General features: G+C 40.3%; 2 protein-coding genes across 8 annotated transcripts in view; both read right to left on the bottom strand.

The window, feature by feature from the left end:
• disc1 (DISC1 scaffold protein) overlaps positions 1-6,615 on the bottom strand; it is a 34,042-nt gene extending 27,427 nt beyond the window's left edge. For 2 of the 5 annotated variants that reach the window (XM_049735668.2, XM_049735669.2), the window contains exons 1-4: positions 6,487-6,615; positions 5,720-6,324; positions 701-1,527; positions 218-287 (exon numbers count right to left, since the gene is read on the bottom strand). In XM_049735668.2, the coding sequence (XP_049591625.1) occupies positions 218-287; positions 701-1,527; positions 5,720-5,792 (970 nt within the window). In that variant the 5' untranslated portion in view covers positions 5,793-6,324; positions 6,487-6,615. The remainder of the gene's footprint in view (positions 1-217; positions 288-700; positions 1,528-5,719; positions 6,325-6,486) is intronic. The other 3 variants (XM_049735666.2, XM_049735667.2, XM_049735664.2) reach the window with 3 other exon arrangements.
• A 1,308-nt stretch (positions 6,616-7,923) lies between these two features.
• On the bottom strand, positions 7,924-13,711 carry tsnax (translin-associated factor X). Of its 3 annotated transcripts, XM_049735672.1 has the most exons (7): positions 13,563-13,701; positions 13,392-13,422; positions 12,923-13,012; positions 12,725-12,839; positions 12,271-12,401; positions 9,519-9,628; positions 7,924-8,400 (listed from the first exon to the last, which is right to left on the bottom strand). In XM_049735672.1, the coding sequence occupies exons 2-7, from the start codon at positions 13,405-13,407 to the stop codon at positions 8,023-8,025; spliced, it is 840 nt and encodes a 279-aa protein (XP_049591629.1). In that variant the 5' UTR covers positions 13,408-13,422; positions 13,563-13,701; the 3' UTR covers positions 7,924-8,022. The 3 variants fall into 3 exon arrangements, with proteins under 3 accessions (XP_049591629.1, XP_068508626.1, XP_049591628.1); XM_068652525.1 differs by lacking the exon at positions 13,392-13,422 and having other exon boundaries at positions 13,563-13,711; XM_049735671.1 differs by having other exon boundaries at positions 13,392-13,704.
• Positions 13,712-13,858: the final 147 nt, after the last annotated feature.

The raw sequence follows: 13,858 nt of genomic DNA, 5'->3' as shown, positions 1-13,858 counted from the left end.
CGCTTTAAGCCAGAGCATGGTCTTTTTTTCCCCAGTGTTCCGACCTCCTTTCAGTAAATCTAATCAGAAAACACAATTACAGCATGAAGAACAAATTGTACACACAAATATAAAGATAAATATGAACAAGATATTGTTTCATTCTGTCCTTACAAAACCTCAGTCTTGCACCAGTTTGCCTTACAGGCTTGCCTAAAGTATTGACTGACAAGTTCACCTGCGTCATAGTCATCGTCTACAATGGCTTTTTGTTGCAATCTCTGGAGCTTTAACATCATGGACTCGATCTGGGGACAAAACAAAATCAAGAAGCAGAATAAAATTACCAAGCGGTCTCACGGGCAATGCCCTTTGAACATTTAGCGAAGGGCCAAAAAGTTTGAAAAGGATAATGACCGGCAGATCACAGTGACATAATGAGAGCGGTCTTTAGTTATTTAGTCATTCGACATTAACATAAGATTCTCTCAAGAGAGAGAGAGTTGGAAGCATTCCATTGTGGACTGTTTTACTTTATTTTATTTTCATTATTTTATTTTTATTCTATTTATTTTACATGTTGTTATATTTTTTATATGATACATCTCTTCACATAAAATTCCAAAAGTTTTCCAAAGTGTTATTGCTAATAAGTCAAAATCATATTTTCTGAAAGATAGCTCTTTATGGCAAACTTCAGTAAGAATGTATCTTTAACCACCTTAGTGTGCGTCCGGTTGTTTTGGAGACAGTCTTGCAGCACGTGGTCATACTTCTTCACCAAATTATCCCAGCCTTGGTCCGAAGCAGGTGTGTTGCTCTCGTATCCCGACGTAACTGAGGATGCAGAGGCGGTGTCCGAGTCAAGTGACAGTGAAGAGGTGATTTCTGAATCCAGACATTGGAAGTCACTATTGGGCAGGTAAGAAGACACCTCCCTGCTGCCCCACATACGTTCCCCCCAAAATCGTCCGAGTGTCTCCTTTTCTTCGTGGTTGCTTGGGACGGAGTTGGATGTGACCTGGGAGGATGGTTTTGACTCAGGTTGATCAAAAAACGACAATGCTGGTTTAAATTCAGAGACGTTAGGCACTTCTGTGGCTTTAGCTTCTGGGTCACGTGTTGGTGTTGCGGGGGCAGAGAGACTCCTAAGAGACTGTTGAATAAAACTGAAGCTGGAATTGAAAGACTCTCCCTGGGTAGTTGAATGGGGAAGTATTGGACTTTGGGTTAACGTGAGTTCACTGTTTGGTTGACTGAAGGCACAGTCATCGTTGGAGGGAGGAGTGACGTCATGGGAGGATTTGTCAGGTTGTGCAATTTTCATTGGAGACATTTTGACAGCAGATGATTGACTCATCCCTTTAGTTTGACATCCACTTTTGCCATTCTTTATGCAAATTGCTTCGTCTTCTCTGTCCTCATCCTCCACGTCTTCCGGCTCATCGCTGGTGCTTGTTGGTCTGGATTGCTCCCCTCTCATGTAACCAGGCCTCCGGTGGAGCCTCTTACGGCCGACGCTGCCAGCTGTCCCTGAGGCTCTGCCACCTGTCGATACACAGATTAACCATTAAGCTGGACAACACGGTCAAAAGGAAGATAACGAGCGGCTCAGCGAAAACATCCAGGACACGCTATGCCAGGAAGATTAATCAAGAATGTGAATTCACATCATTGTTAAAACGAAGGGGGATTTTATGCTCATTGATGGGGCCCTTAACTTCAGTCAAGCTTCATGTTTGAAAATAACACACAGCCAGATGTGTGAGAGTTCCCAGGGTTCTGGTCCAGCTGTTGGGAAATACCAAAAACATACAGTCATCTTAAGTTAAGCCACGCCCACCCAGAGAGCTGGGGTGTTTTTTTTAAAGCAATACCACAACAGAAGAAAGCTTCTCACACTCTTTGCCTTCTGTGCAGAATACAGAACAATACATGGACAGGGCTAAGTAAGGCACACCTCTTATAAGTTGTTGGGTCATTACGCATGGCTTGGTTCTTAACAACAGGAACGGTTTGGGGGTGGTTATTTTTTTGTTTATGCAAGGTAAAGTAAGGTGGATGCGTCTGGTGTGGAAGAATTTCAATGACCTCTGTCATTCCCATGATACACTTCTGGGTAGAACTAGAACATAGATTTTTACCTATCAAGGACCTCTAAATCAAGATACACTATTGAAGATCACTCAGAATCATGAACATTTGTGTCACGTCTCGTCCCCAGCCGTTCCACTATGTGTCTGTTGTCATGGTTTCTGTCTGTGTGCTCGCCCCTCCCCTCCATGATTAGTTTGCTTATTCTCACCTGCCTCTTGTTACCTGTCGTGTATATAAGTCCTGTCTGCCCCTCACGCCCCGTCGGATCATTGTTGTCTTGATGTCTTTTTGGTTCCTGTTGTCTTGCTGTCGTCATGTCCTGCTGTCTTCTTGTTTCACGTCCCGGTCAGTCAGTCAAGTTATTGTTTGTTAGGTCATGTCAGTTTGCCTTTCGAGTTCCCTTCAATCAACCCTGGTCCAAGCTGCATTTGGTCGCCCTGCTCCATTCCGATCCGTGACAGTTTGTATATTAAACACATTAAGACAATGTATTATTTTGCATTTATGCGTGTAAATTGTTCATATTTATAATATCATTTTTTCTCATACATCTCGTTAGGAACGCCATGATTCTCATTAGGACTGATGGAGCCCTGATGGCGTTTCCCACCTTCCTTCCTCCACCATTTAGGTTGTCAAAGAACTGAATACATGGGAAATATCATGGTTTGCGTAAGCATGGCCTTGATGAATAGTGATTTGTCCTGACACCTGCTCCACATGATTATACACGTCATGTGTAGGATTCAGCGACAAACACAATCTTAAATGGCGAGAATCAACGGGCTCTTTGTGTGCAGCTGCACTGCTCGCTTTTATTTCAGACTTCTCTACCCGGTGCCCACTCTCACACATTCTATAGACATGGAGGGACACACACACTGGCAGACTTTTGTGCTGAATACAGAGGAGGCATTCTGTCATTGCAAAATCCTGATTGAAATCTCAACTATAATGCGGAATTTAAAGTGATATATGGCATTTATATTATGCACAATGACTGAAACTAAAATGACTACGATCATTTATAGAACAATCACTGCACAACCCTGTGACACCCCCATGATGTCATTGCTCAACCATGCCCATGTGACTTTTGGGAGCACGGGCAAGAGGAAGCAGCACTTAGGGGAAAGTTGGGATATCACACTGAAATAGGAGCACAAGTAAAAGCCTTTGCTTCCATTGTCCTCTCTGTCCAGTGGGACCTCAAATTAAAGCTCAAGTTACTGCGTCTTTTTAAACGTGGCCACTGTTCTAGAACCATTTACACAATTCCACACTTTGTTCTCAGGTACAACTAGCTACCATCTGTCGTGTTATTATATACATCACTGTTTGTAGTCAAGAAAAAGTAGCCAGAGTGTCAGAAAAAGGGAAGGTCTTTTTACCGCTGCAACATAGTCATACTTCGATTACACAAAGAAGGTTCTTCCCAGTAAAGGGAAGGAAATGCCTCAGGCATATTGTGTGTTGTACTTCTTTGCTAAAGCCTATGACATTCCCTGTTTCCTGCCAGGATTTGAGCTAAAATAGTCTGCAAGGAATCCCGATGGATAAGTGAAAAAGGAAGAGACACGTCACAAGTGACTTTCACATTAGTCTGAGTGTAAGTGATTCCAGGCTCGGAAAAAAAATGGGACCAACATACTCGTTAATCACTGTATTTCAGACAAATGGGGCCTGGTTATTTACCTTTGGAGATAAAAGAGGCCAACTTTGCAGGCCTCAAGTTAAACACTACGTCTCATTGGTTGTTGAAAGTGCTTTAACCGAAGAGAGAAGGAATGCAGAGGCTCTCGTAAAAACACAGTCGTTTAAGGAACAAGCTCAGCAAGACAAACATCAGCAAATCTTCAAATCCACATGTCAGCAGGCTCCTGAGAAGCAGTGTGCCTCCGCAGATGTGCCACACCACACCACTTGTGACCCCCATACTGTCGAACACTGTCGCCTGTCCAACTATCGTAGCGTGTGATGAGGCATTCCACTACAAAATCAGCTCCCCACTTCCTGTATGGTCACATGAGGATTGCAATTTATCTGGTTTTGCGTAATAGGCAGATAAAGCACACAAGTACACAAACGAACATGTTTTCTATTTGTTTTCATCTTATACTTGAATGTTCACATGCCATTCTCACAGATATAGGGAAAAGTTTAGTTTAACAATAAAATAATAAAATAAAATGAAGTGGTTCCATCACATTGTATTGTATGACTTAATTTAACTTATGTTAATAAAGGAGTTAAATATTGTGTGACTGAAATTGTTGAATGGATACAATTTTTGATCGGGCTTGACCAGAGCTAATAGGAAAGATGTGAATGGTGCTGTAAATAAAATGACACAATACAGTAGTAGTCCATTTATTTCCTTCAACATACACTAAAGTTTATAGACAATTTGACGATAGTGACGCTGCCTTTTCCAAGACTAAAACTGTTTAAGTATCTTTCAAAAGTCAAGGGTCAAGTCCATATAAGCATGGCATTGCACAATTTAATATACAATAAGACTGGTCCACATTTTTTTCTATTATTATTTTTTATTTAATAAACTTTTATAGGTTATTTTTTGTGCTGATTATAATCAGCCCTTGTTTTTTATGTAGAACATTGGTTTTTTAATAATAATAATAATAATAATAATAATGATAATAATAATAATAATAATAATAATAATAATTATTATTATTATTATTATTATTATTATTATTATTATAAAAGTAATATATGTAAGATAGTAAGATATTTATCAATATTTATTAATTAAGGTTTAGGCTCAGCAACAGATAGACTTTTTTTCTATATATAGCTATCACTAACAATGCATGGGAAAATCCATATTGCCCAAAGCAGGTCAAAGTTAAAAAAAGTATGTATTCAAGAAAAAAAAATACGTTTTTATTAAATCAGTGTCTAAAATACATTGATAAGACGCATCCATCTCTGATTAAAATGTGCTGTTGACCAGTCTAATGTAATTTAATTTTATATATTTACCTAATGTTCACTTTGTTGTTGTTGTTGTTGTTGTTGTTGTTGTTGTTGTTGTTGTTGTTGTTGTTGTTGTTGTTGTTGTTGTTGTGAGAACAATTTGCAACATTGCCACAGATTTCAGCAAGAAATTTGGGAGAAAGTAATAAATTCACTTTTTTTGTTTTTGCTTTATGTGGGTTGTATAAATTGATGTGGCAGGTCGAATCAGGCACCAGACCTTGAAATGACACCTGTGAGCAAACCACTGAGCCTCCCCATATGGAACATCCATTATGCTTGTCATGTCCTCAAACCTATCCCAAACCACTTGTGGCAATAAGTGGGGTACTATGGGATACCCTGGACTGGCGCCCAGTCAATCGCAGAAATCTCAGAAAATATCCATTCACAATCACGTTCATATATGTGGACAACTCAATCTAGCATCATGCATATTTTTAATGTTAGTGCAAACCGGCAAAACACACACACACAAACACACGCACACAATATTCCAACCACGAACCTCAGAACTACGGGTCACATGGGATAACCACTAGTCCACTATGCCACTCCTTACTGTATTTTAGCAGTGCTGTTAACGTTTAAACATATGATCACAATAAATTATCCAAATAAAAAATAAAACGATTTTTTGTACCTTCCATACGTCCTTGGCTGTGGCGATGCAGAGAGTTGCCGTGGCATTTCAGGCCCAACAATCCAGCAAACATGTCTCCATGAAGAAAAAGACGAAGACGCTGATGGTCCAACGATGTGACGTTCAGCAACTACGCGATGACACGGAGCATGACTGAGCTCACTTCCGCTGTGGAAAAGTCAAGAGACTTATTTGTTTAAAAACTTACAGTACAACTAAGTAGAGCAACTTTTTAACGCTGCAAGTTGGTCCTTGGTAAACATTTCTACAATCTAAAAGTTTGGTGGGATTTCTGACGCAAACGAGTCCTCCGGTTGCGTGTGAGCAGCTATCTGTGCAAAAAATAAAATATCTAACAAAGAATGGAAATGAAATATCCGACACGGGATAGACAGATGACGAATTGGACGAGTTTTGCCTGATTGTCAATCATGCGGATCATTGCTTAGTCGATGGGCGAGCGGTCCGTTAGTCGATCCCCTGTGTCGTGTTGGAGCTCCTACGCGATGAGGAATTTGACTCCAGCCTCCTTCAGACCGCCTCAATTCCCCAGTAAGTATCCTATGAATGTTTGGAGACACACCACCACGTTTCACGCCGCCGCTCTGCACACACACACGCGCGCGCGCCGCACACGCAAAATAGCATTACGCATGTAACATTTATCATTTCTAATTATTGCGAGGAATCGTTAATCATATTTATATCTATAATTATATAATAATTTATGTGCATTCACATAAATAAATATAATTTCATACTAATACCATATAAAGGTAATTTAAGAGTGAGGAGATCTGTCATTTGTCTCCACCGATTTGAAATGAGCCAGATGAGGCGGTGGCTTGGGCGTCTGTATGGTTAGAATGCCACCAGATGAGTTCCGGGCACTGGGGACGACCCAGTCCACGCTGGATCGATTATGTCTCCCAGCTGGCCTGGGAACACCTTGGGACTTCCCCAGTAGACACTGTGGAAAAGGAGAAGATGTGTCCCAGTGCCAATAAAATGCGCCGCGTTGCATGTAGCCAGATCACCTGCTTTGGAGATTAGAAGCACTTAATGTCCTTTGGCAAGCAAAGGAGCTAACTGCTTATTTAGAGGACGCCACATGACCTGAGAGGTTATCAAGTTTAAGTACTCCAAAACAGAAGACATCACATTAACAAATAGCCATATCAGAAAAATTATGACAAGCATGCTGTATGGCTCGACCTTCCATTGAAATGTAAGCCTAACAATTTATTAGAGAAAAACAATTTCTTGGTTTTGATTTATGATAATGCGATTTTGATTCTGAGAGAAAGGTTTTGAAACAACTCTGTTTACTTGATATATTATTATTATTTATTTATGTATTTTTTCTGTCTGTTGGTTTATATTTTGTTTGTTGTATGGACTTATATGTGGCACTTTAGAGTGTTATTTGTTTTGTTTTTTCTCTTTTGTTTTAGATGTTCGAAATAAAGATATCAATCAATCAATCAATCAATCAATCAATCAATCAATCAATCAATCAATCAATCAATCAATCAATCAATCAATCAATATCTGCTAGACTGCTAGTGAGAGTTGTGTGTGGCTTATTCTTTCCCATGCAGAATTTACACGCGTAATGACTAAAATAATTATTTTACAAGAACACAAAGTACTGATATTTACCAGCAGATGGCAGACTTGACCTTTTATTTACGCCACCAAATACGCACGCCCAATAACAGGGCGAAATAATACATGCACAACTGGATAAGACCAAATCGCCAATCAACACAAATCTTAATTTATACCAAGTTCTTCCTTAACTTCTGCAAGTTTTGAAACGAATGCACAAAAGATCTCCAAACATGTGCTACGCTGACTCATAGAATAGAGTCACAGCTGTATGCACACGAGTGATACGTGTCTCGTGAGTAATGAGATAAGGAAGAGGGTGGAGGGGAGGCCAAAATACAGGGGTTGCTTGACGTATGTATGTGCGTACGTGTACATCAGGTGGCTGCCAGAGAATGGGCCTGAACAAAGGTCACATGCTCTACCTTAGATTATCTGTGTGTGATAGGGGAAGGGGAGGGCTGAGAGTGAAATAAAATAAACACACACGTTATCAAAGAAGCCTCAAGTCTTGAAAGCATGACAAAGTTGCTGCAGAACTTTCATCCGTATAAAACGTCTGCAGTAGTCAGATCCATAGAGGAAAAAAAACATTGTTTATTATTGCAACAATAGTTTATTGTAGTATGAGAACGTAAACCATGTTGTTAAACATACGAAAAGCAATTACGACAAGGTTGTAAAGGACTTTTTTAGACCACAGCTTCTTCTGAGTCCATGTGAGTATTTCGGCTGGAGAAGACATCGGCCAGCATATGTTTGGGGATCTCAGAACCGCGGACTCGCAGGGCGTAACAGGCGTCCTCCACTTTGCCGAGACTCTGACGCAGAGTGTGCAGCTTCTTGGACACCTCATAAGGGCCCGTGTTTCCGATGTAGGCGAAACCGTCATGGATCTGGCGCAGGAACTGGCTGAGCTGGAAGGGCGTGTCGATGTCACCGTTGCCCACGCTACTGATACACAGGCGCATCAGCTCTCCCGTCAGGTCGGCCACTCCCAGCAGGTAGTCTGCCGGCATCACCTGGAAAGTCGTGAGCCGAGGTTCCAATGACGGCGTGTCGGCAGAGCCCTGAGGGAGCACAAAGGAGTTACTAAGTAAAGTAAATAACCAATATTCAGCACCTTTGACTCTTTTCACACTATTTGATTATGTACATCAAGAGAGTTCCCCTTCGATAATGACACTATCACAATGCGACAATTCTGTAAAAATGACTTGGGAAACATCACACACTTATTCAATAATGTAAGCTTGCATTAACAGCAGCAATAAACAGCAACCAAGACAACATTGATGGTTTCGACAACCGTTAGCATCGGCTAACAGTGACCGTAGAACGAATGCTATACATGGCAGAGTAGAGATTGTTTTTACAATCTGTATTGTAAATGGGATTTGTTTCCCAACCATGTGGACCGCTTCCAAGTAATACCAGCATCTGATAGGTCACGTGAACTTCTGTACATCACACTTTTCCCTCTATGACAAATGAAGGTATGAAACTAAGATATTCTAACAGCTTGTAACTTTGCTCATGTCACATGAAGTTTGGGGGCAACTTTCCGTTATTATAGTGTATATACAAACAGAGGCAAACAAGTAATGCTCCTTTGCACTTTGCACTTGGCGGCAGTCATAATAAAGCTATATGTTCCACACCCGGTTAGATTTGCATTTGTAAAAGATTAGAAAATAGCTTTTACCACACGCATTTCTACTGTTTTTTCTCCACAATAAGCTACACGTACAAGAGAATACAAAAACTGCTAATCGTATTGTTGGAACAAAAAGAAAAAAGAAAGTGAAACATAGAACCTAAAATACTGCTAGCTTGTGCAATGACAAAATCTGCAGAATGAAAAATAATACCCACAATCCTGCTCAACGGTTGATCGCCTTTAACTTTGAGGTTGCATCATAGTCATTACATCACGTTTATGGCATGATGAGGGTCCATGCTTCAGCGCATCTGAATACTAAAGTTCTGATGCCGCAACTGGTTAAAAGTAAAGGGGGATTTTTTTTTATTTTTACATTTTTCACATTCTACAGTCCAAACTTCATGGCAATTTAAGAATTTGTCATAAACTGACCTATACCCAATATTTAGGCAAGAACAGGTAGGACGTAAGTGGCATGCATGGTCATACATTTAAATGTACAACATTTTAAACTTAGAAATCTACCTCATCTCCTTTCTTGAACACTAGACTGGCGTTGATCTCCTCCAGACTGATGAGGCTGCGATGACGGATGTAGTGTTGGAAGGAGGCGGCCTCCACATATTCCTGGATTCCTGAAAGCATGAAACCCACATTAAAATAAATCACTCAGACCGAGCAAAGCAGCCGAGACACTTTACAAGTTAGAAATATGGAGCTTTTGGGGTGACATTTCAGGATCGATCTATAAGGGTTGAACTGTTGAACATTTCACTACTCTTTGCACAAACTTCTGTTCATGAAGGGTGGGAGCTGACCGGCAACCATCAAACAGGATGTGGTCAGAGGGAAGTGACCACTGAGGTTAGTTTCATCACCAGGTTGCAACATAGATAAACTGGAAGAGTCACAGAAAGGCATAAAAACGGATGTCCTTGGAAAGGATTGCACTGTCTAGTACAGACATGGGCAAACTACGGTCCGCGGACCACATCCGGCCCACGGGGCCGTTTAGCATTCTCGTAATTCGCGCGCTGAGCTTTCAAATACAGTTTGACGTTAATGCCACCCACAAACCTTCCCCTGGAATCATTCCACTAAAATGAGTGGCCCGAGGAAAAGAAAGGTGGACACTGAGTGCCGAGTGTTTAAAAAAAAAAAAAAAAGGACAATTTGGCTCGACCTACGTGTGTGAGCAGACGTTCCGCCACATGAATGTCAACAAAGCCCGTCACAGCTCTAGGTTAACGGACCGACACCTCCAGACCATGATGCACTAGCAAAAAAGGGAAACCAACAATACTATTAATTTCTTTATTACTATATTTAGAAGTATTCTTTCACTGATTCTTCAAGATGATGTATTTGGTCAGAATGTTTGCCGTTTGATGTGATTTCGCCTCATGAGATAAACATATTCTGACCTGCAGCCGCTGAAGTGATGGAAACTATTATTCATTATAACAGTGTCGTATTTAATGAGAATCACTGATAGTGGTTTTTTTGGTGAAATATTTTTTTAATGCTGTTAATAAATGCATTTGTTTTCAAAAAGCTTTTTTGGAATATCCATGCTTTACTACCTACTAAAAGTACAAACCTTTTATACAATGACCTTTACATGTCATTTCTATTACTTCACACAAACACTACATCAATCTGCTCTTGGTTCGGCCGCCCGATCAAAATTTAGAACCAAATTCGGCCCGCCAGTCAAAAAGTTTGCCCACCCCTGGTCTAGTACTACATTTTAGACTCATCCATAAATTTCACCCGAAAGTTGATTTTCCCAAACTGCGACCATATGCAATGCTGTCATACACGAAACAGAATACGGACGTTTAAAAAAGAAAAAAAAAATAGGGCAGAATGCATATCTAACCGAGTGTGCATAAACACTAGAGGCTATCTGCGGCGTATAGATCAGATGCAGATAGTGATTCAAACCTGTTTCCTGCAACAGTCTTTTGATTTGAACAACAGTAGCCATTTTTTGTGGCAGGCTGAGATGACCCCTCATTTGTTTTCAGGCCCTGTGTAAACAACAATCAAATAATCACAGGACGGAAGACTTTGTGTCTGAAGTTTACTTTTGGAGCGGCAATTGAACTTCAAAAGGGCCTGCTATCTCGCTGAGGCTAACCACGGAAAGCTACGCGCGGCTGTGCTTCGTCTTTACTCTGCTTTCACTGGGTGGCAGACAGACTCGCAGAAATTTGTTGTCTTTGTTTTGACATTTCGCAGATTCCATTTACGAGGATGATTCATGTAGAGGTCCTTGTTTACATGGAGTAAAGGTTTGCCAGTTTAATAGGGGGGGGGGGTCAAGAAAATATAACTGAGTATTTTTTTCCGCACATATTTCCTGTTATGCATTTAATTTAAAAAAATCTTCTAACTTGCATCCCCCATATACACTTATTTGGGCTGGTTTTTCATCAGCGCTACTTAGCATTTCCGAACCAGATGATAAAAATGCTATTTTAATTATAGACAAAATATGTGCAAAATATGTGCTCTTAATACAGGTCATTTTTTTTTTATCATTTAATTTTCAATGCATGTATAAAAGATCCATTACTCAAGAGCAAAATTTTTGCAGCAACCATAGCACTCAAGTGAACTCATTTCAGTATGCTGAGCGCCGGCCATGCTACAGTGCACTTCACTTGGTTATGCAAATCTTCAGATTGAGATTTTATCAAAGTGAAACGTTGAACCTGTTATCAGCAGTAATTAGGTTCAGATTCTGTCCTCAATATCATTAATGGCCTTTCTGTGACCAAATAAGTGAAGCCAGTACATAAGCCTGGAGACTCCTTGTGCAGATTAGCTACAAAGCCTTTACCGTGAGCTCTAATAAAGATGATAAAATTTCAGAGAGGAAAAGAGTCTAATTGGTGGGAACTGCCACCGGTCACGTCGCAGAGGATGCCACATTGATTCAAGAATGGGTACAATCTGAAAATGACTTCCCTCCCCCCCTAGCGAGCTAGATAACAGCTCGCCATCACATGAGTTTGTCTCCAAACTTAGCAGACATTTTGGCTACACTTACAAGAACGGATAGTGATGCAAGAAGAGGAAAAACAACGTTATCAGAGGGTGTTCCTGTTAATGCAGGCCTGCAACAAGGTCACGTTCTCACACAAACATTTCACCATCAATTTAAAGCACAGGAAAATATACTGGCATGCACAACACTTTACAAAAGTTTGCGTAAGGTGTCTGGGTTAGTTATCTAAAATTAGTTTACTCTGTTGATCCAAAAACTCACCTGCGGTAAACGCTCTGTGAAACTGATAGATGTCTTCTCCTCGAAGCTCTTCTGCAATCTGACCGATTTTCTCCCTCACACCACACAGTTTCCCATCTGCCTCATTCAAAAGGGGCTCTGCATCTGGAACACTTCCAACCCAAAAAAGGAAACCCAGAGCACAGTTGGAGCAGAACTTCTGCGGTTCATCTCAGAAGTAAACATTTGGGCCTTGTGTATGACTGTTTTGTTTCTGCTCGATTTCCACGTGAACAATGAAGTGAGAAGGCAATGGTAAAGGAAATCCTACGTGTGATTAAAAAAAAAAAAAACTCAAATTTTACCGTTTCTGTTGATAGAAATACAAAAACACTATGTGTCAGATTTTAAACAAAACAATAATTATTCTTAATTCATAAATACTGACAGCATAATTACACTTTTAATTTCACATACTCATCGTGTTAGTGCATACCTTGTCACTCTGTGTAAAAGAAAAATTGTCCTCTTGCTCTCAATGGTGACGTCTCGACTGAGCTTAACAAGACGTTCGTATTTGTCGTGCTTGGTGTCAAGTTCCATCTGGAAGACTTCAACCGAAATGTATGTAAATTAATGGTTTAGAAATGATCATATCCAACCAGGTGAGAAGTGGCATTTCCAAAGAGTGTACCTTTGAAGGTTGCAATGACTGGTGAAGACAAATTGGCACTTGTGTCACATTGCTGAGCCACATTTCCATTTTTCTGTGGATGTCCTTCACCTGCAGAAAAAAAAAAGAAATTAAGCTTCTTCTTTTTTTTGTTTTACAGCTATCTAATCTAATAAGCACCCGACATGATGCATAGTTTACATAATCTCGCCGTTAGTTCACACTCCAAAACAATAATGCCCGTGACATATTTAAGACATTGTAATACAGTACTTAGTTAAAGCAATGCATAAGTATATCTGTGCCATGAGAGTTTAAATGAGAAATTCTAACAAAAGGGACAATTTTCCTAAGCCGAATGGAAAATAACAACCAGTCGGATTCATAAACAAACATGGCTGTTAACGTAGAACCTCGAAGCTACATGTGCATCTGACATTTTCAGACCAAAGTGACCCAAGTTATGATTAGTCGCAAAATTTGAACTTACCTCCTCGCTTATTCATACCTTCAACGTTAACCTAAAGTACAAGTGAAGCAAATTTTTGACTGTTTTTCACGACCACTTCAAACGTGCTCTCAATAAGCACGCAGCTTCGCTTGATGAAGCTTACTAAAATAGTTCGTCGAGGATCAGGTTGTCTTTAAAATACAGAATTACCTGCGCATTTAAAGGTAGGTATGATAAATGTGCAGTGATTCCACGCGAAATAATTTCTAGTTATGTAGATTTCTTTTCAGGCAGTCGGGCTGTCTCGTCATTGTGGGTCTTCGTGATGTTTTCTGCGTAACAGGAAATACGGGAAGCGGTGCATTATGGAATATGTAGTCTTTTAGAAAGATATGCAGAAGGGCCTTCGGCGAGTGCAACGCATTCAAAACAAAAAGTCTGCTTGGGAATAAAGGTTATCCTGTGTGCTCCCTTGGAGTACGAACTTTTAATTTAGATGCCTTTAA

Source organism: Syngnathus scovelli, chromosome 12, assembly GCF_024217435.2.
Source record: "Syngnathus scovelli strain Florida chromosome 12, RoL_Ssco_1.2, whole genome shotgun sequence".
Classification (NCBI taxonomy): Eukaryota; Metazoa; Chordata; class Actinopteri; order Syngnathiformes; family Syngnathidae; genus Syngnathus; species Syngnathus scovelli.
This window is presented reverse-complemented; position numbering and strand designations above follow the sequence as displayed.